This window comes from Arvicanthis niloticus, chromosome 4 (assembly GCF_011762505.2).
Source record: "Arvicanthis niloticus isolate mArvNil1 chromosome 4, mArvNil1.pat.X, whole genome shotgun sequence".
In the NCBI taxonomy this organism is placed as follows: Eukaryota; Metazoa; Chordata; class Mammalia; order Rodentia; family Muridae; genus Arvicanthis; species Arvicanthis niloticus.
In genome coordinates this window covers 76,365,018-76,387,147 of record NC_047661.1, presented here as the reverse complement: position 1 = coordinate 76,387,147, position 22,130 = coordinate 76,365,018, and the positions used below count along the sequence as shown (strand labels likewise).

General features: G+C 44.8%; 1 protein-coding gene across 1 annotated transcript; it reads left to right on the top strand.

Annotated features, from left to right (window-relative positions):
* Positions 1 to 2,523: 2,523 nt before the first annotated feature.
* Gja8 (gap junction protein alpha 8) lies at positions 2,524 to 17,469 on the top strand. The gene is made up of 2 exons (XM_076932980.1): positions 2,524 to 2,797; positions 10,806 to 17,469. The coding sequence occupies exon 2, from the start codon at positions 10,816 to 10,818 to the stop codon at positions 12,136 to 12,138; it is 1,323 nt and encodes a 440-aa protein (XP_076789095.1). The 5' UTR covers positions 2,524 to 2,797; positions 10,806 to 10,815; the 3' UTR covers positions 12,139 to 17,469.
* The last annotated feature ends 4,661 nt before the right edge of the window (positions 17,470 to 22,130 follow it).

The window sequence follows — 22,130 nt, the reverse complement described above, 5'->3', positions numbered from 1 at the left end:
GGAGTCACAGCCTATAAAAAGAGCATATAAATCAACAAGGAAAAAACAAACACCCAACACACACACACACACCACACACACACAAAAGTGGTGAGCAGACGATTCCAAACACCCGAGACACACTAGGATGTGGTGAGCAGACAATTCCAAGGAAAGAGATCCAAACAACGAACATGCCAGAAGTAACTTTACTTCTCAAATAACCAGGAAAATGCAACTCAGCAGTTCCTTCCTGCCCATCTATCAGAACGCTGAGATACGATGGGTGGCAGTTGGAACTTCAGTGACGGGCTGTCCTGAAAGCGTCCATGCCGTCTGGGAGTCTGTCTGAAGAGCAGTTGTTGTACTATGCAAATTTTCAATTCTATCTCTTCTGAAAAGTTAATTCTGCCCCAAGAAGTTTCCCTCCATTTGCTCAAAACAGATTCACACACACACCCCCAAAAGCGTTATTATTTCAAAAGTTTGTATCATAAAAGAAAATATGGGTGTGCAAAGTCAAATAGCCTGTAGCACTTAGAAAAATGTTCATAGTGATGTTGGTTTTTCAGAACGAGGAGGAAGAAGAAGAGGAAGAAGGAGAGAAGGGGAAGGAGAAGAAGGAGGAGAGGAAGAAAGGGAAGAGGAGGAGAAAGGAATCCAATCCTAAAAGGCCTTCAGAACAGGCTGAATTCATTTCTAAGACAGGCCTTACTCTGGAATATTATTTTGGGCATTAGCCAAATGAGGTTGATTTATATGCGCTGCAAAGATCAACAGGATGTAAGGGGAAGTGGCAAGTGATACTATTATGGGAAACACGCTGGTCTCATTTGTATTTACATGCACAGCACAGAAAGTGGACCGGGTACACACAGACCGCCTTGGGCAGTCACAGTCGTGGTAGCTTTAAATGACAAGTCCCTCGCTGTTGAACGATTTCACCTGTGTTGGATTTTTCTCCTGTGTATAATATTTGTACCTTATGCTTGTCTACTTGAAAATAAGGATGTACAAAGTGAAATAGCCTCAAGTATTTAGAAAATGTCCACGGTAATGCTGGTTTTCCAGAACAACAACAACAGAATTACAGCTCTTCAAATGTTAACTGACAATCACAGAGACTGAAGAACCCAGACAGCAGGAAAGGTCAGAGCCAAATCCTGTAATTAAAGGAGACAATATGAGCAGCCCAGAGCAAACACGGGCTTTGGAATCAAGCAGCTCTGAGATAGCCCTTGTCCTGCCCTTTGTTCCCGTGTCTGGGTCTTAGACCTTTCTGGGTCTCAATAAAGTGGAGAGAGAAGTGTATACCCTTTGGTCTTGATGTGTGCACATCATGTTCCCACTCCTCTCTGAGTAAGGGGTAAGTGTACATGGACAATCCGTGGTAAATTTACGGTGCACTAATGCAACTATCTGGGAAACTGCAGAGAAATCTTTTCTCTGCAGAGAAAGGACTTTTCCCCATTTGGAAGGGAAAGGAAAGAAAAAAGGAAAAACCTAATATATATATATATATATATATATATATATATATATATATATATATATATATATATATATATATATATATAGAGAGAGAGAGAGAGAGAGAGAGAGAGAGAGAACCCTCTGGGCCTTATCTTGGCAATAAAGTGTCTAGAAATGCAGCAGACATGGAGAGGGCTGGATAAAACACAGATCAGACTCTGAGTCCTGGATGAACCCGGACGTGGGCTACAATCAGCAGAGGACCCAGCATTTATATGCTTTAGAGTCTAGGGAAGGGCTTGTCCTGACCATGAATGTTTCCATCCTGGATTTCTAATTCCCTGGGGCTAAGGTTTATCTTGGGGGATTATTTCAAGTTACACTGCAAGTGTAGTATAGCGGCCATACATTAAAACCCACTGACCAGAGCATCATAGGACTACTGCCTCTTTCTTTACCCTCTGAGAACCTGACTCTATACCTGCCCCCATGCCAGGCACCAAGAACTCTGAGACAGGCTCTGCCCTGCAGGTAACCAGAGGTCAGTTTCTGTAATCTGAGCCAACTCTGCCCAAGGCGATAACTGAGAGAGCCCAAGACTTTGAGTCTGGGATAAAGCTGTGAGCCAGACGCAGCTTTGGCCTAGGTCCCGCCTGTGTTACATGCTCAGCACAAGGACAGGAAGTCTGTCAGAAGGGGCTTCTGCCTAAGCAGATTGGGAAAGATAACTTTGTTAACAGAAGGCTGGGCCGAGGGGCCGTGCTCTATAGAATTGGCATGGTCCACTCTCATGCATGAACTGCTCCATTCAATAGAGGGCCCCGCCTTGCCCTGACAACTGTCTGCGCTGAAAATCCTCTCTAGAGTGAAAGTGCCCCCTACTCCCCCTGTATCCCTCAGGGCACACGAGCCCTTGAACTTCAGCCAACTGGTCTGATAACGAAGAATCTGACTTACGGCCAAATAATCCAGGGAGAAAGGACACAGAGGGCAAAGCTTGCACCCTGCCCCTCTCCAGGCAACAGAACCTGGAAACACCAAACATTGATTCCCACGCCGGTGAAGCAAAGAACCTGTGCTCTCCCTCCAAAGGTACCCTAACCATCCTGACCTTCTTCCTAACAACGGCAATGGTAGCAGTTACCATTTCTCAAGTGATGTTTGGACCACACTGGGCTCAGTTTTACATATAGTTTTATTTCATCACTGCAACTGTGGGGCCAACCCTGTTCCCTTCAAGTTAAGAAGAGAAAGTCTCCTCTTCAAGGTCAGGCGGTTGGCTGGTACTGAGCTGAGACCACTCACTCCTGATCTTCACATCCACCAGTTTTCTGCAGAATAGCAGGTGGGTCCAGGGTTGAGCACATGGGGTTTCCTGGTTTTGTTGTTGAGCATTGTAATGAAGGTGGACCATGTGACTGACACAGGTTGACTTCAATCTCCTTCACATTGCTATCATTACAATGAAATGTGTCCATGACCACAGAAAACACGAGGAACCGCAGAAGTGGAAGAGAGGCTGCAAGCAAGCACTCTGCTTTTAGGACACCTGCTTCACCCTTAATTTGTGTTTAATTGAGTAAATACAAATAATTGAATCATTATTTCCTAAAAGATACCAAATATCAACTATTTTGCTCTGTTATTTTCACAAGTAAAATTATGGAATAAAATATTCCAGATTTTGGTTATAAACAATGGTGCATGCCTATAATCCCAGCTGCTTGGGTGGCCGAGGCAGGAGAACTGCACATTTGAGGCCAGCCTGGACAATCAAGGTAAACTATGTCTCAAAACAAAACAAGAACAAAAAAATTAACTAAAGCAAAACATAACAACCACAAAGTGACACTGCTCTTGTAGAGGATTCAAAATTCACTCTCAGCTCCCATGCCAGGCAGCTCACAGCAACCTGTAACTCCAGCTCCCGGGGCTCCTGCACCCTCTTCTGGACTCCATGGGCACCTACTCTCACACATAAGCATACCTACACACACACACACACACACACACACACACCATCATCATCATCAAAAATAAAATAAATTGTAAATCTTTCACTGGGAAAACATGGTCAAAACAGCCACTTTCACAGCTGTGAAATAGTCCCAGACAGTGGAAAGGGTGTGGCTCTCAGACAGCACATGTCTGTGCCCTCCAAGGTGGCCTCCCAATGTCGTTCTTTATGGGGTCACAGTGATACTCCATCTAAGAGCCTCTTGATGAGAGAAATACCACGCCATCACTTACAGAAAGTGCATAACCCTGCATCATGCCTCCACTCAACTGTAACTCCTCCAAGATGCTTGTAACTGTGAGAAATGATACAAAATGAACAAATGATACCCAAGCCCTTTAGAGTCCAAAGCTTTTTTTTTAATTAAATTTGTTTTGAGGCAATTATGCACATGTACACAATACATGCTGACCACTCTCACCTCCCTGTCACCTCCCCCCACACCCTTCCTCCTCACAAATCTCTCCCCCCTGTTCTTGACTATCCCTTTTGTTTTGTGACCTGCTGAGATGAACCAGGGCTGTCCATATTGGCATGGGTTTGGCGCACCTGTTGGAGGCTGGTGTGCTCAGCGGAGCATACACAACAGAGAGGATGGTCTCTCCTCTATCAGAAGCTATCAGTAGCCAGTAGTTCAGGGGTAAGGGGTAGAACTCCATAGCTCCTCCTCCTTCTTTGACTGACAGTAGGGACAGTCTTGTGATGGCTCAGTACAGGCAGCTACAGTTGCTGAGAGTTTAATAATGACAGCAGTTGTATTGAGTCTAAAGAAAGGTGATTTATAGTCCTTTACTGTCTCTTCTGGTTCGTGTACTTCCAGTCTTCTCTTCTTCAATATTCCCTGAGCCTTGGGGTGGTATATTTGTCTTGTTTAGGCTGGGATGACAACTGTTGCTTATTGCCAGCATCTTGGGATGCCATGGGTCTCTACATTCATTAGTGTTGTTTACAGGAAGAGGCTTCTCTAGATCAGCTTTTGTCTATGGGTAGAAGCTTAGCTATTTAGAAGGCAGTTTGCTGCTTTGTCGATTTATGTAAATGTCAGTAATCAGTTCCCCATTGTGGCTGGCAGTCTCCTTAGACCTCAGGTTAGCTGAGCTTAAAGTACCAGGAATGGATTGTTTACCACCACCACCACCACCACAACAACAACACTCCAATAAGAAGGCATTTGGTTATCCCCAGCACAGTGAAGCCACTGATGTACAGGTGAGGGCTGGCCTGTTTATCCAGCAGGTTGAACTTTGTTTCATAGGATTCGGAGCTGGGCAAGATCAACTGTGGTCTTTCTCCTACAGCATCCTGCTTAGCATCCCCGAGTGCTTTGCCACCTGTTCTCTCTCTCTACCTTACAACCAATGGTGTCTTCTGTACTGTAAATATAGGCTCTAGTTCTGATGGGCAGTAGAGAGCAACAGCAAGAGCCTGTGTTATGGGGGGGGGGAGTCTTCTGGGGTCTCCTTGACCCTGGGACATGTGTCTCACATCTGGGGCATGTATCTCATACCTAAGGCATGTATCTCACACCTGGGGAATACATCTCACACCTGGGGCATGTATCTCACACCTGGGGCATGTATCTCATACCTAAGGCATGTATCTCACACCTGGGGAATATATCTCACACCTGGGGCATGTATCTCACACCTGGGGCATGTATCTCACTCCTGGGGCATGTATCTCACACCTGAGGCATGTATCTCACTCCTGGGGCATGTATCTCACACCTGGGGCATGTATCTCACTCCTGGGGCATATATCTCACACCTGGGGCATGTATCTCACACCTGGGGCATGTATCTCACTCCTGGGGCATGTATCTCACACCTGGGGCATGTATCTCACACCTGGGGCATGTATCTCACACCTGGGGCATGTATCTCACTCCTGGGGTATGTATCTCACACCTGGGGCATGTATCTCACTCCTGGGGCATGTATCTCACACCTGGGGCATGTATCTCACTCCTGGGGCATGTATCTCACACCTGGGGCATGTATCTCACACCTGGGGCATGTATCTCATACCTGGGGCTGAGAACTATATTCAGCACTCTACTATTTCTAGGATTAGAGTCATCTGGGAGGCTGTATACTAAAGGTGGTGATCAAACCCCACTGGAGGGTGAAATGTCACCCTTTGAAGGGAACCAATCACTCTCATTCAGTCTGACTTGAAGCACAAGGTCACACACGGGTCACATCTTACTCTCCCTACATCACCAAGAGTCTCCAAAGATGATAGCTTCAGGCCTGAGAAAATACCCCTGCACACCTGTCCTCTGCAAGAAGCTGAAGATTTTCTGTCACAGAGGACCGGTCTGTAGCCGAGAGAACGCTTAGAGCCTGCAGAAGCCCCAGCTAAGCTTTCCCACGTCAGCTTTCCCCCCACCCTCCTCCCCTGGTGCCCAGCACAGCTCTCCCATTCTCTCTCTCCCATTGTTTTCCAAACATCCCTCCCTTCATAAAAGCTGTCTGGCTGGGAGCTTAAAATATTGCTGGACAGTAAAACCTACCCATCAGGACCTATCCAGTCATATCTGCTCAGTCGTGCAGCACAGTAGGGGCGGGGTAGAGAAGTGGGAGGTGGGCTTTTAGGTGGCAAAGGAAAGACACCAAAGTTGACATTTTACTGCTGAACAGCAAGAGAGAAAGACAGCACCAGTTTCTCCGCGGGACACTACTCAGAACGGCAAGTTTTCCTTGGGTGGCCTTAGACTATAACCTTCCGTTCACTTCTTTCTAAGCATGATCGGGGCCATACATAGTTCCTCCACTGGAAACATAGCTTCCTCTGAGACAAAAAAGAAGTTGTCACCAAAGTCTCTAATTGGGCTGAGATGGATGCACTTCAAGAACAACCTGGAAAATCCTCTCCGAGTTTATCTAAGAGTTTGCAGAGGTTTGGAAGGGAGAGAGCTAGGATACGTTGGGTGAGAATAGAGTTGTACAAACTCCAGCTCTTGACTTCCTTGGGTCTTTATGTTTTCAGAAGGAATGACCACACCTCCAGGAATCCAGGGGGATAGAAGTGAGCATCTGAGTTGCCAGGTTTTGGGGGGGTCTTTGTTTTGTTTATTTGTTTTTCCCACTCACAACTCTGAGATGGGAGGGAAGGTCGGAATTGTTGAGTGCCGTGGGTGGAAGGGAAGCCACATGCTCAGGGTTTACAATGTTAGAGCGGTTAAATCATGGAACACAGGAATGATCTGTGCTCTCCCCTGGGGCAGGTTCTGTTGTCTGTTGGCAGAGCTGCTGCCTAGTGGCTCTACGCCCAAGGATGGAGGCACATGTACTCCCCATTACCAGCCAGAGTGGTGGGTGACCCACTGGTGCTCTAGAAACCTGTAAGCATGGGTGTTTACATGGTTCTGAGCCTCTTCAAACCCAGGACAAGGCCCTAGAAATTCCCTTGCAGCTTGGAGTAGGGAAGGCTCATATCTGAGCTGGCCCCACTAGCTGGGACACTTTAGGAGACTCATGTAACCTCTCTGCTTGTCCCTCCCTGGTCATGGTGTAAATAATTCTCCATTCTCTGAGTCTCAAACTGTAGATCTGTCCATTTTAGCTCAAGGCAAACTTTCGTCACATCAGCCTGTGATAGAAATACAGCTGCAACGGTGGGGACAAGGAGGTGGCTTTCTCACTGAGTTAAATGTGCCGTTTCAAGACTTGGCTTTATTCTGAGATCTTGTTCTCTTTAAGTTCTGTGGTCTTAAAGACTCGCCCTGCCCCTTAATCAAGTGAGGGTGAAATCAGACTACAGATTACTTAATGATCTAAAATATGTCTTATTTTTTAAAATAAGGAGTTGGTGGCTGTGTGCTGGTTTTTTGTTTTGTTTTGTTTGTGCTTGTTGTGTTTAGGAAGCTGAACTCTCAATATGAAAGCCACTTGCTCAGCTCAGGGCTTGCCGTGAGGACTGATGGGAGGCACATCAGTGTACATCACTGTTAGGAAAGCTGTGGCCACTTGACTTAAGTTGTTGCTTCAATTATCTCCTCTACCCACAATTCCTGAGTAGGAAGTTTCCAGGAATATATTGAGGTCCTGGGGCTGAGGCTTGACAATAAACATCAGGTTATCTTCCATCTGTCCTAGACTGGCTCACTCCATGTTCACAAGCAAAACGCAGCAGAGAGGACGACAGAAGTGGATGGTGCTTTTGGCTTATCTTTCTATGCTCCAAGTGGCTCCTGTGACTTCCTGGTTATGGCCAGGGCTGGGGATGTAACTCAGCTGTACAACACTTGCCCAGCACCTTTAATCTTTATTAATGAAAGAGGGAAAAGACAACAATTCAAACACATAAAAATTTAAGGAGGAAGGGTGGCGGCTGGAGAGATGGTTCAGTGCTAAGAACACTTGTTGCTCTTCCAGAGGACCTGGCTTTAATCCTCAGCACACACCGGAGCTCACAATCATGTGTAGATTCAGGCCCAGGGGATTGGATGACCTCTTCTGGACTCTGCAGGCTCCAGTGGTGCACAGCCGTACACGCAGACAAAACACCTGTACATAAGTGAATTTTTTTCCTCTTTCAAATAATTTCTTTAAATTTAAAAGGAGAACGGCAGCAAGAGAGGTCAGCAGGTCAGGTAAAGGACCCTGTCACCAAGCCTGTGACCTGAGTGTGATACTAGAGACCCCTGTGGTAGAAGAGAACTCAGCTCTGTCTCCCGCCCCGTACCTCCTCCTATTGTTCTCTTGCTGAGAACTGCTTTTCCTTTCCCAATATCAACTATTCTGAATATATTTTCTCTAACACATGTTCACATAAATTATCAACCTATTGAGATTAATTACCTGGGTAATTATACTATCCAATTTACTGGGTTGTTATATTTATACTATACAGACTTTTTCCCCCATATTGGTGACTGTAAAAAATCAGGGTTCTTGCTAGGCCTGCACATTAAACCCCAAGAGCATTTGTTATATGTAAGCAAGTGCCTGGATATTATAATTTACTTAACAGTGACACTGTTTCCTGACTCACGTGCTTCTCCTTCAAGAGTTTGCTACTGTGACAATCAACCAGGCTTCAATGAATGGCTAAGTATCAAGCAAACCTCACATGGAAAATTTAAATGTGTTTCTCTTTTGTATATTTTCCTGGAATAATTCTTTTAATATCTAGGCATGTTCATTAGTGTTTTATTTTAATAAAACATTTTTCAACTATCTGAAAAAAAAAAAACCTCACTCCCAGAAGTACTCTAACCTTTACACACGCACACACATACACTAAGTAAAGCTAAAACATATTTTAATAACCTAACACTTCCCCCAGCTTCTCTAAATTCTCTCTCCTTGACAGCAGGTGTGGCCTGTTTCACTGCCATGCTAGTGGAGAGATTTTGTCCTAACTTACAGTTGCCTGCAACTTGGCAGAAACATCTTAGTAGACATAAGAAAGAAAATTCAAAGCCCCAAAACAATCCCAGTGTGGGGGATGGGTTACAAAGGATCATCTGCTTTCGATTGTCTTACCTTTTTGGTTTTTTTGTTTGTTTGTTTGTTTTTGTTCCCTCCTGATTTGCATATGCTTGCAAGTTCTCTTTTTTATTCTAAATTTTATAAACTTGATTTTTTTTTATGTGTTCTCACTCTCACTGCTGCTATGCAGGAAGAATCCTGGGGTCCCTGTATTCTGATGATAGCTGTCTTTACTCAGGAGCTGAGAGTTTCAGATCTTAAAACCATTACTCTTGGCCCCATCCCCAGGCATCTCTGGAGGTCCCACACTAGTGTGCTTTGATCTACATTGTGATGGCTCATGGAAGATAAAGCCGAAGTGACCCCCAGCATGTCCTATTCTAAGATAGTCAGGTTAAGTACATGGCAATAATAAGCTATTGCATTAGAATTCACTAAAGCTAGAGTTGAACTGATTGATCAAAAATGGGCCTCCCGGATCTGTCTTGTGTGTGGGACTGATGCTTGGCTTGACCACCCGATTATGATAGTTCCATTTATTTCTGGATGCTGACCAGAAGAAACCCAGAGAAGGGCTCTCCAACATGAGCCATTGCCTTGCTCTAAGGGCAGGCAGGAAGGAGTTCCACAGCTCCAGAGATATCCACCTCGGAGGGACAACTGACCTAAAGTGATGCAGGAGGGTTGTTTTTATCATAGTCCTGAATGAGTGGCCCAGTTTGTGTCCCCCAATCAACTCTGTCCTCTTCTCATCAGCCCCTGCTGTGCTAGAGGCATTGTATAGTATTGCGTTTAATAGTATTTTCCCCTACAGAACAAATTTCTAGCTGTATTTAAACAACCACCTGTAACAAACCCTGCAAGCCCACTCATTCTGTGAAACACTGAGCGTGTCCTAGCGGGCTTCCTGTAACGCAATCCCCCCTAAAGCACTTGCTCTGCTCTTGGGATTTAAAAGGGTGATGATAAAAATATACTGCCCTCAATTTGTAAAGCTATTAAGAGGGGTTTCCAGCTCTCAACCTCAGGAAAAGAACACATAAGTTAGGACTGCAGAAGTCAGAGAAACGTGTAGCCCACATTGTGGGCAGTATTTCTTAAATGGTTTGAGAATCCAACTTTTGGGACGAGGTACGGAACTGTTAGCATTTAGCTGACTGATCTTAGACCATCTGTTTAGCCTCAAAAGCCCCTGCTTTCTCACATGTTGAAAGCAAGCTGGAAACAAACTAACATCTGTGTGTGCAGGAATTGGCTATGCAGTGGTAACTACAACAGGCAGGTCCCTGCCATCAGATAGGTAAGGTCTAACAGGACTAAAATAAATGAAATAATGCGACATCAAAGGGCTGTCCATGATGGGTGTCCGATAAATGCTCGCTCTTTTCCAATTCTTTTCATGTATGTGATCATTTCACAGCCCAAAACAGCCCAAAGTAAGGTGGCCATTTATAATTTCATTCACATAAGAATGTTCCTGGGAGCTGGGTACCCATAGAATATGGGATTGCCTTCAGCATTCTGATTCATGAATCTTCCATCAACGTATGGTCTTGATTTAAAGTCATGTGTTAACGTAGCTTTCTATTTCAAGTCCACAGTGAATCTCAATAAATTCTAGGAATTTTACAGATACTGATTCATGGATTCTTTCAAACAACTTGTGAGGTGAATGAGAACAGATGTCATTAGTAACCCCACTTTATAGATTAGTATTAAACACACTTCAAGATCCCTTTCATCTCTTAGCACTAGCCGGCACAGAGGAGGCACTCAATAGAGGCTGTTGGATATTGTTTGTTCCATCAGTTAGGAAAGGAAGGTCACTCCAAGACTTAGGAAAGAGAGCATCTGGTACTTGCACTGTGGCCAATTAGCTTTTGTTTTCTGCTTCCTAGGCGGTGAGCAATGGGCGACTGGAGTTTCCTGGGAAACATCTTGGAAGAGGTGAATGAGCACTCCACTGTCATCGGCAGGGTTTGGCTCACAGTGCTCTTCATCTTCCGCATCCTCATCCTTGGCACGGCGGCCGAGTTTGTGTGGGGTGATGAGCAATCTGATTTTGTATGCAACACCCAGCAGCCAGGCTGTGAGAATGTTTGCTACGATGAGGCCTTTCCCATCTCGCACATCCGCCTCTGGGTTCTACAGATCATCTTTGTCTCCACTCCATCGCTGATGTATGTGGGGTATGCGGTACATCACGTTCGCATGGAGGAGAAACGAAAGGATCGTGAGGCTGAGGAACTCTGTCAGCAGTCACGCAGCAATGGGGGTGAGAGGGTACCAATCGCCCCAGACCAGGCCAGCATCAGAAAGAGCAGCAGTAGTAGCAAAGGCACCAAGAAGTTCCGTCTGGAGGGCACACTGCTAAGGACCTATGTCTGTCACATCATCTTCAAGACCCTCTTTGAGGTGGGCTTCATCGTGGGCCATTACTTCTTGTATGGTTTCCGCATCCTGCCCCTCTATCGCTGCAGCCGGTGGCCGTGCCCCAATGTGGTGGACTGCTTTGTGTCCCGGCCTACTGAGAAAACCATCTTCATCCTCTTCATGTTGTCGGTCGCATTTGTGTCCCTCTTCCTCAACATCATGGAGATGAGCCACCTGGGTATGAAGAGAATCCGGTCTGCCTTCAAGAGGCCTGTAGAGCAACCACTGGGGGAGATTGCTGAGAAGTCCCTCCACTCCATTGCGGTTTCCTCCATCCAGAAAGCCAAGGGCTACCAGCTCCTAGAAGAAGAGAAGATCGTGTCACACTATTTCCCTTTGACGGAAGTTGGAATGGTGGAAACCAGTCCCCTTTCAGCCAAGTCTTTTAGTCAGTTTGAGGAGAAGATCAGCACAGGACCCCTGGCAGATATGTCACGGGGTTACCAAGAAACCCTGCCTTCTTATGCTCAGGTGGGGGCCCAGGAAGTGGAACGGGAAGAGCAGCCTGTAGAGGAGGCTGCGGAACCAGAAGTGGTTGAGAAGAAGCAAGAAGCAGAGAAGGTGGTCCCAGAAGGGCAGGAGACAGTCGCAGTGCCAGACGCTGAGAAAGTAGACACCCCTGGCGTGGGGAAGGACGATGAGAAAGATGAGCTGCAAGCTGAAAAGGTAACCAAGCAAGGGCTGTCTGCGGAGAAGGCGCCCTCACTCTGTCCCGAGCTGACAACTGATGACAATCGGCCCTTGAGCAGGCTGAGCAAAGCCAGCAGCAGGGCCAGGTCGGATGATCTCACCATATGACATGGTGCAGAAGAAAGATACCCTGCCTCCAGCCAATACAGACCAAGATAAACCCAGCTGGTGCCAATATACTTTGAGTCTTCTGTGTCTCTTGGGTCACCCCCACCCCTGGTTGGATAGATGTTGTTCTAGAACTATGCACGCTGTACAACTAGGGGATTGATTGCCTTTCCCGCCTATATGGGCCGTCAAGGTAAACCTGTTGTCCTAGTGAAGTTCCTAATTCCATGCCTGCCCTGGTCTTCTATGCCAACTGCTATTGGGAAGGGGGGCGGGGACTTGCTTTCTGACGCCATTCTCCATGGAAACCCATCAGGTCAGAATCATGATTACCTCATAACCTTTTACTAGTCTTCTCTCATGCTCACTAACTCAGTGAGATTCTGTACCCCAGCACTTCCCTAGCAGAAGCCACCTATCCTACATGAGATATCCCAAACTCAAAAGCCTACCCAGGCAGGTGATTTAAATAGCAAAAGTTGCCCTGCTTAGAGCAACAATGACAGAGAGACGGGCCATGAAAGCTGGAGCGCAGGGGCAACAGCCGGCTGCTTCCAGGCAGTGGTTTCCTTCACGCCTGGATATCTGGGTTTTGTTTGGTTGGTTTTGTTTCTTTGTTGTTGCTGTTGTTTTATGAAAAACAAGAAATTCAAAATATAATTGGAATTTTAGCAAGTTAATTTTAAATACAATATGTGGACCAAATGCAATGTATCCAAATTTAACCTGCATGGTAGTAAGTTGCAATATCAGTTTACATTAATGAGCCCAGATTTGCTAAGGAATTGGTCTCAGTTTTTTGTTTTTTTTTTAAATATGGTCTTAGCCTATTTTTCTGGTTTCCCAACCACATTTTGCCACTTTGAAATGTTTTAAGTCATCAGTCCAGAGATGCCCAGAGTTCTTGCTGACCATTCTTTTGGGTCACTGTGCCCCCGGGCTTAAAGCAATTGAGCCTTTGTATCAGCAAGAATTCTGCCCAGAGCACGGTGAGAAAGCAAATGAGCTATCAGACCTCTCCCTGTGAAATGAAAAGGCATTAGGCTTTCAAGCCCGATTGCAATTTTCTTCCCTGAAGCAACAAAAATCCTTTTTAAAAATTCTCTTCTTCCAACATCAGTATTCAACCTAAAATCTGCATCTCCTTTCACCAGGGCTGGGAGCTGGACAAGTTCCAAACTGGAAGATGTCTGCCCACAGGCTTGTCCTGAGGGAGGCAGCTCTTAAGCTTTGCTCAGGCAGAGTGAGCACCAAAACTAGCAGCAGAGAGGTGACGGGGAGAAAGTGTCGTACTCTATGACCTACAAACTGGATGCTCAGTCAGTACCCAGTCCAAGCGTTATCCCTAAAAGAAACACAGAGACTAAAGTGGCCTCTTGTAGGCCTCATCCCCTATAACCCTTCTACAAACCCACCTCATTGAGTCCATCATGGAAAAAATATCAAGTATACATATATATTTTACAGGGAACAATTTCACTCAGTCAATTGATTTTCAGAACAGATGATATATAGATAAATAAATGATAGTTGGATAGATAGGTAGGTAGGTAGGTAGGTAGGTAGTAGATAGATAGATGTTAGATAATATGAATAAAATCATGTGATGATGACCTTGATACCTAGCTGTCTAATTTTTTTTTTTATGAAGAAGGCAGAAATGTATGATAATGAGCTTCCTGTCCAGCCCAGGACAGCCATGAATGCAGCCCAACACAAAATCATAAAAGTACAGTCTTAGTTTTGGTTAGTATTGCTATGATGAAATACCATGATCAAAAAGCAAGCTAGGGAGAGAAAGGTTTATTCTGCTTACATTTCCACACTGACATCCATCATTGAAGGAATCCAGGACAGGAACTTAAACAAGGCAGGAACCAGGAGGCAGGAGCTGATGCAGAAGCCACAGAGGGGAACTGCTTACTGGCTCGCTCCTCATGGCTTTGCTCAGCCTGCTTTCTTATAGACCCTAGGACCATCAGCCCGCGGATGGCACCACCTACAATGGGCTGGTTCCTTCCATATCCGTCACTAATTAAGGAAATGCCCTATAGGCCTGCCTGGCTAGATCTTATGAAGGCATTTTCTCAATTGAGGATCTCTCCTCTCAAATGACTGTAGCTTATGTCAAGTTGACATAAAACTCTCCAGCACACTCACTTAAAATATTATAAGATTTTTTTGTAACTTTTTTGTGCTTGAAATGCATGATTCTCTAGTGTGGACTTTCAGAGGATGGGATCGTGGTGTCAAGAGTCTGAACATACCTGAACCCTATGCCTCATGAACCATGTGCAGAGGATGGGGAGGAAGTGGAGAAACTAAGTTAACAGGGCAGAGGCTTGAATGGGAGACCAGGCTACCCAGCAAAACTGCCCTTGAGTGGCCCCACTCCCTGCTAGCGTCACTCAAAGCGGGAACGTTCTTCTCAACCCTCTGGCTACCACTTTCGCTTTAACATATTTGTCCTGGCTCACCCTTCAGACACTATTCTTCCCTATGAAAGTTGGTGTTCTCATTGCCTGGTGTCACATTCTCAGCCAAAACAGTTTCAAAGATAAATTCACTGAAAGGTTTGGTTTATTTTTTATATAATTATGCCTAGGAAATCTATACTTAAAAGAAAAGGACTAACTATATATGTATCTAGAAAACCAAAGTAACAAACTTTCAATGGAGGAACATGTCAGGCAATGGACAGTTGAATAGAAAGAAACACTTACCTGCTCAACACTGGACTTTCTACTTACTACTGGAATCTTACCCCTACCAACACCAGGCAACAGCATCCAGGCACAGATCCTGTCGTGTACCATGAGAACAGTAACCAAATCCCAAGCCCCCAGAGTGTTCTTGACCCCCACAGGCTGCCCTCTCACCTTATAGTTATGCTTCTTGTTTAAAAAGACCCCCCTTTCTCAAGGCCCTGAGTTCAATCCAGGCACCTCTACTAAGACCAAATTTTAAAAAGAAAAACCGAAATCCTGTCTTAAGGTGACAGTGCCAGCGGTATTTGGAACCAGTTGCAGAGCACTGGGGGAGGGCTGCTGGCCTCCTCATCTTGGCTGAATTCCAGAGAGTTATTTCCTTACATGAAGCAGTGTCTAGCTTCCCTGCCCACACCTGCTTGGGCCCCACATAGCCTGCCATTTCCTTTTGCCCTTCCCAACAAGAAGGAGTGTAGGTTGGAAGAAGCAGACACAGGCACCCAAAACAGGGACTTTCTTCCTACTTCTGCCAGTTAGTGTCTATGTTATCATTGCCTCTTCTCCTCTCTACACCTCCATTTCCTGTCTACAAACAAGTTACGGCACCACCTACCTACCTCCAGGGTTACTGTAAGGACGGATGAGTTGGTTACCACACATGAAGCCAATTCCTGAGAGGTTCCTCCGACAGCAGTTAAGACAGGGTAGAGAACAGGTGGGTGGCTGCCATTTTCCTCAGAAAAGACTCAATAAAATCTTGATTCCATATTATGCCCAGGGACAGGTAGGCGGTTACTTAAGTGATTGTTATATGGCAACTCTTCTTCAGCTGCCACACGGTCGAGTCAGGTCCCGTTCAGAGGTACCTGTGTGTCTGTGCCCTCTGCTTGGGGGCAAATAATCATGACCGACCCAGGATTATGATGCTTTGGGTTCCATTAGGTGCAGCTTTACTCCCAGCTCAGTCCTTCATTGGATAAATCCCAAGAGCACATAGTCCTACCAATATAAGATGCCTTGGCTATCAAAAGAACAGAAATGTGGCTCCTCCCAGAAGAAAGGAAGGGGATAATGGCTTGATAGTGGCAGTAACTCCACCATCAGGAGAAGTCTGTACCAGGAAGCCCAGAGTCACTCAAAGTTCAGTCGAGCTTGTCTGGGTGATTCCCTAGCATTTGGAGTTTGTAAAAGGACCTGTCTGGTTTTCATGACTTTAGCCCTTGCTGTTCAGGTGGCGCATCCAACACAGCACCGACCAAATGTTCCTGAAGTACGCCTTAGAGGCTCACAAAACTCACTGACATTTGTAAGGTGTGGCAGCTGCCTCTTTCTAACTCCGGAGATGCCTAATTATTTTTTCTCAGCTCTCTGTGACAGTTTTCTCTAAGTTGATAGGACATTTGAGCCCCTCCTTTACAAGGTCTAATTTGTTGTCTCAAAACCTCACTAATGTGGAAATAAAAAAGAAAGAAAGAAAGCATTGCCCAAACTGTAATGATCATATGTAAAGTCCGTCTTTACACACTGACACTTGTCCCTCCTGAGTGATGCACAGCTTGCTAAACCAAGAGAAGCTGTGGGACCGAGAGTGAAGTGAGGGGATGGTCCTGAAGGCCTAAAAATCGCATTCCACACAAGAACATCTTTAATCACATGAGAATCTGTTGCAAGTGATACTAGGGGGGTCATCTTAGCAGAGCTCATGTACAGAGAAGGAAAGATATGTCTGCCTCTGAGACTGACTTGGGCAGACAGGAACTGCTCAGCTGAAGCCCCAGGGAAGGCCAAGGGCAAGACTAGTGCAGACCACCGCTCTTCAGTTACTGAGGGGGTGAAGGGCACAGGAGGAGTAAGAATGAGCCAGGCACACACAGCAGCTCTAATACTACTCCATCCTCCTCCTGTCTTCTTCTTCTGACTCCAAACTAGCCCTTTATGTATGTCATTCACAATTGCCCAGTCAAAGCTAGTAGAGCCTAGATAAAAAGGGTGGGGAGACAGGTTGGATGGAAAACTCCTCTGAGTATAAATATGTTCTGTAAGATGCATTGTGTGCCTAGAAATTATGACAGAAGAGACAGAGAGGTTCCCCTAACTTGAAATTGTTGTAGTATAACTAAATATGTCTTTGGGGGAAGGTGGGAGATAAAGGAAATGTGATTCTAGATTCAGCAATTAAATAAGAAGACAACTCGGTCCCCACTGCTTTTGATACTGCTGCTCCCAGAGATGGAGAGAAGATGCCATTCAACTCTGGCAGTGGCCACCGGGTGGCAGGGGTGGGGGAGGTGGGACAGACCAGAGTCTCCACTCTTAACTGCCTTCTGGAAGTTTCCAGGGCAGAATACAAATTGTAGAAGAATTCAAAGAATTTGACTGGAGAAAAAAAAAAATAGCTCCTTCACCTTCTCTGTGTGCTCTCTTTGCCATCTGTAAAACATGAGTAAAGGACGAGCTAAGAGATGCATTCAAAGTTAACTTCACTGGCAACACTCACGAGTGACAACACTGGGGTGGTGGGTGACAGTTTTCAATCTGTATTTTCCAGCCCTCCCCACTCATGTCAGAACTAATAACTACGTGTTAGATTGTTAGCAAAAAAATAAAACTAACTTGACTTTTAGTCTTTGTTTTCTCTCTTGACTTATCAATTGAGTAAAAAGACTGCCTCAGTTTCTAATTCTTATTCTTTTGGAGTTGCAGGTCCAGGAAAGGAAGGGAGAGTTGTATGCTAGTAAATGCTTCACAACTCTCTCTGAGATAAAGAAGTACTAAATAGCAGGGTTTTCTTACTTGATTTGTATAAATTCATCCACCATTACCCACTTTGAGCTACCAGTATGATGTCACTGGCAGTTATGAGATGTCCAGTAGCACATTACTATGTTTCCCTACTATACAATGTATATGCAATGTACAGTAGATATGAGTAACCTTGGGGCTATGGCTTGAATGCCCCCAACAGTCTGTGTAATGGGAGGCTTGGTCCACAAGGGAATGGTATTAGCAGCTGGTGGAACCCTTAAGAGGTAGGGACTAGTAGAAGATCCTTAGCTCACTGGTGGCATGAGGTCATTCTCACACAACTCCTTCACTGTTCTAATGTGACCTCCTGATAGTTCTTCCGTGAGAATGGTTATGTAAGGACTGACTGTGGCCCCTCCTAGATTTCTCTATTTTCTGGCTTGTGACATACTGCTCACTGCAACACCTGTTTTTACTGTCTGCCATCCACCACAAATCCCTCACCAGAACTGAGATTACACACACACACACACACACACGTGCTATGCCATCAGACCTCCCCAACAGTGAGCTGAATAGCACTTCTTTTCTTTTCTTTCCATTTATTTATTTCTTTATTCATGCATGCATGCTTTCACTTTATATCCCAATCGCAGCCAACCCCTCTTCCCAGCCCCAACTCACTCAGCCCCTCCCTTTCACTTCTGAAAAGGGGGAGGTCTCCCCCACCCTGGTACCAATCCACCCTGGCACTACAAGTCACTGAAGGACTAGGCACAACCTCTCCCATGGGGGCCAAACGAGGCAGCCCAGTTAGGGGAACAGAATCCACAGGCAGGCAACAGAGTCAGGGCAGCTGTTTGTTGGCCCTCGTGAAGACCCAGCTATAGATCGGTACATATAGCACAACTTTTCTCTCTTCATAGCCTGTTTCCAGTATTTTGTTACAATGATTTTTAAAAACCTGACTCATGTACTAAAAATAAATAGTAAAATAGGAAATGATAAGCTTTGAGTATATGTTATCTTCCGTTCCATTTTTAGGTTTATACAATTTAATTGTTAACAGTAAATGAACTGAAGAACTTACTTACAAAATCCTTAAAAACTCTACAAATGACTTGCTCAACAGATCCAGGATGGTTCTAGGTAAAACAAGGGAGACTATGACTCAGACAGAGCAGACTCTCTCTGAGCAGAGATTTGCTCAGTATGTTCCCTCTCCTACTCTAGCAGACCTTGGGGTGGGGGTGGGGGGACCAAACGGCACACCTGGTTAGCGCATGGAAAGAAGCAAAAGAATAGCATGTATCCCCATGTTTGCCCTTGAGGATTTAAACAAGAGATAAATTGGTTTGTTAAGTATGAAAACAAACTTACACTCAAGTTAAATTAGTCATAAGCTTCTGACTAGGATTTACCATCTCTCCTCTCCTCTCAAAACTCTTTAGGAACTCTTAGTTCCCTGCCATGACTGACAAAGCCCTTTACAGCTTGTGGCTACTCACTTAGAGAATGTCCTTTTTTACCTGCTGACAGCCCCTTCTTCTATAAGAGCTTAATTTATCCACAGAAAACATCCTCCTGCAGTTGGATGTAGACTTGGTGGAGTCTTTTTTTCTCCTTTGTTGTATGTGTATGGGTGTTCTGCCTGTATGTATGTCTGTGTACCATGTCCGAGGAGGGCAGAGGAGATCATCAGATCCCCTGGGATTGAGAGCCTTCATGTGGGTGCTGAGAATCTAACCCAGGTTCTCTAGAAGAGGAACCAGTGCGGTTGAGTGCAGAGCCATCTCTCTTAGATTCTTAGTTGATCTCCTTGGTGGAGATCAGCTTTCGGGATCCACTGGGTCGATTCGAATATCATTCATATGTGGAATAAATAACAGAAACTGAAAATTGTTTGCAATTCATTCATGATGGCACAAGCCCTTGAAATTTTAGACCTCCAGGAAATACCACATTCTTCTTTTATCAGACTGTTTTTTAGCATTCCTTCAATTTGTCAAGCTGTCCCTAAGGTCATTGTCATCATCTTTTCTCCTCTTCCTTCTCCACTTCTTCCTCCTCCTCCTCCTTCTTTCTTCTCCTCCTCCTTCTCCTCATCCTCTGTCTCCATCTCCTCCTCCTCTTCTTCTTCCTCCTCCTCCTTCTCTCTATTTTTTAAAATAACACAGCCCCAGATCACCTACATTGCTTGCCAGAGACAGTCCTACATGGATGCACCACTTTGAAGCCTCATCTCCCACATCTCTCTGCATACATTTGCCTTAGTCTGATAGAACCAACCCTAACCCTAACCCTAACCCTAACCCTAACCCTAACCCTAACCCTAACCCTAAACCTAACCCTAACCCTAAACCTAAACCTAAACCTAACCCTAACCCTAACCCTAACCCTAACCCTAACCCTAAACCTAACCCTAACCCTAACCCTAACCCTAAACCTAACCCTAACCCTAACCCTAACCCTAAACCTAACCCTAAACCTAACCCTAAACCTAACCCTAAACCTAACCCTAACCCTAACCCTAACCCGAACCCGAACCCGAACCCGAACCCGAACCCGAACCCGAAACCAAAACCGAAACCTAGCCCTATATTGTTTCAGATCTGTCTTCTTGTTTATGAAATTGCACAAAATCTAAGATAAAGCTTGTTTGCTACTTCCTTTTCAGACCCCTGATACCCATGAACCCTTCTGGTTTTGTACTTATCAAATTGTTTTATTGGGGCTGGAGAGATGGCTCGGTGGGTAAAGGCACTTGCCATCAAGGCTAAGAACCTGTATTTGATCCCCATGTTGGAGGAACAGGTTGTCTTCTGTTCTCTACAAGTGTGACATGATGTGTGTGCATGTACCTGTACACACACACACACACACACGAGAGAGAGAGAGAGAGAGAGAGAGAGAGAGAGAGAGAGAGAGAGAGAGAGAGAGAGAGAGAATACACCCACACTAAATAAATATATGTCAATTTTTAAAAATACTGGGGCAGACATTTTATCCTGCATATCACTGCATATTCAGTACTTGGATCATAGTTACTTTGATGAATAATTGAATGAATTATGAATACCACACAGGGCAGGAATGAGATAACTGACCAAGCTCTCCACAGCAACAGAGCAGGTTGGCACTAGCTAAGGATATATCTGAGAAAGTGGTTCCCTAAAAGTCCCAGGTTTTCAGGCTTGAAAGCAAGTAGGTTTCCTTTGTCATAAATAAATATAAATTCCTGAGTGTCATCACAGAAACCTTGGTGGCCACATGTTGAAGATGGAAGCCGTCATATTAAAGATTCTGTCACCAAGGTAACTTTGGAAGCCATCTTAGGAAGATATCATCTTTGTACAACTGGAGATAAAAGGGCTCTCCATGTCTACAAGTCTCCTTTTCTGAACTTTGCCTGAGACAAAAACTAAACCTTTCTTGTATAAATTCACTGACATGTCAAGATTTATGTTACAGTAGCTATTGTGATTTGTTTACAGAGACTGATACAGTGAAGTTAAGTATGTCTGTAACAACAATAAAAAGATCCCATAGTATTTGCTTTAGTGACTAGTAAAGTAACAAAAATCAAGGCTATGTAATAGATCCCCAGACAATTTGACACAAATATGCACTAAAAGTATTACTTGTGATGACATATATTAATTATATATTACTGCATAATGATTACTCTAAAATATAGTGGCTTCAAACAAGTCTTGTGGGTCAGGTCTGGAGCAGCCGGGAGATGTCTCAGGAGGTTACAATCCAGTATTGAGGAGATCTGGGGTTCTCAAAGACTTCACTGCTACAGTAGAATCCCCACACACACACACACAACACACACACTCAAGTGGCCACCTGAGAAGTACGTTGTTGCTGAGAAATTGGTTCCCCTCAACTCTGGTCTCTCCGTGATGATACCTGGGTGTCCTACTGACCTGGTGGCTAATTACCCTGGAGCAAGTGGCCCAAAAGATCAAGGAGGGATCTTCAACATCTTTTGTGAGCTAACCTTGGAAGTCATATGCCATCTCCTTGGCCATATTCTATTGGTTATTTCCTTCAGATTGCTCCAAATACCAGGGGGAGAATAAACTAGAAATAACAGGATTAGTTACCAGGAAAGGAGGAAATATCTGCATGACTTCTTTATGATAATATTAAATTTTAAGAACTAATGGGATGTCTCTAGGACACAGAGAATGAAAATAGAACTCAAGAACTCCAAATAGGTAAAAATTTCACTCAAGAGTCAACGCAATTAGAAGGTACTCTCTAGCCAGTGAGATGGCCAGTGGGTAAAGGCATTTGACACTAAGTTTGATAACCTGAGTTCAGACCCCAGACCCACATAGAGGAAGGAGGCAACTGATTCCTACAAGTTGTCCTCTGCCTGCCACAGCACACTATAGTGCTAACACACACATGCACATACAGAACTAATGAACAAATGAATTGAAGGAATAAATATGCAAACAAAAGGCGCTCTCTATTGTACAGAACAATACAATGACTGCAAGGCCGTCTCCAAAGAAAAAACTT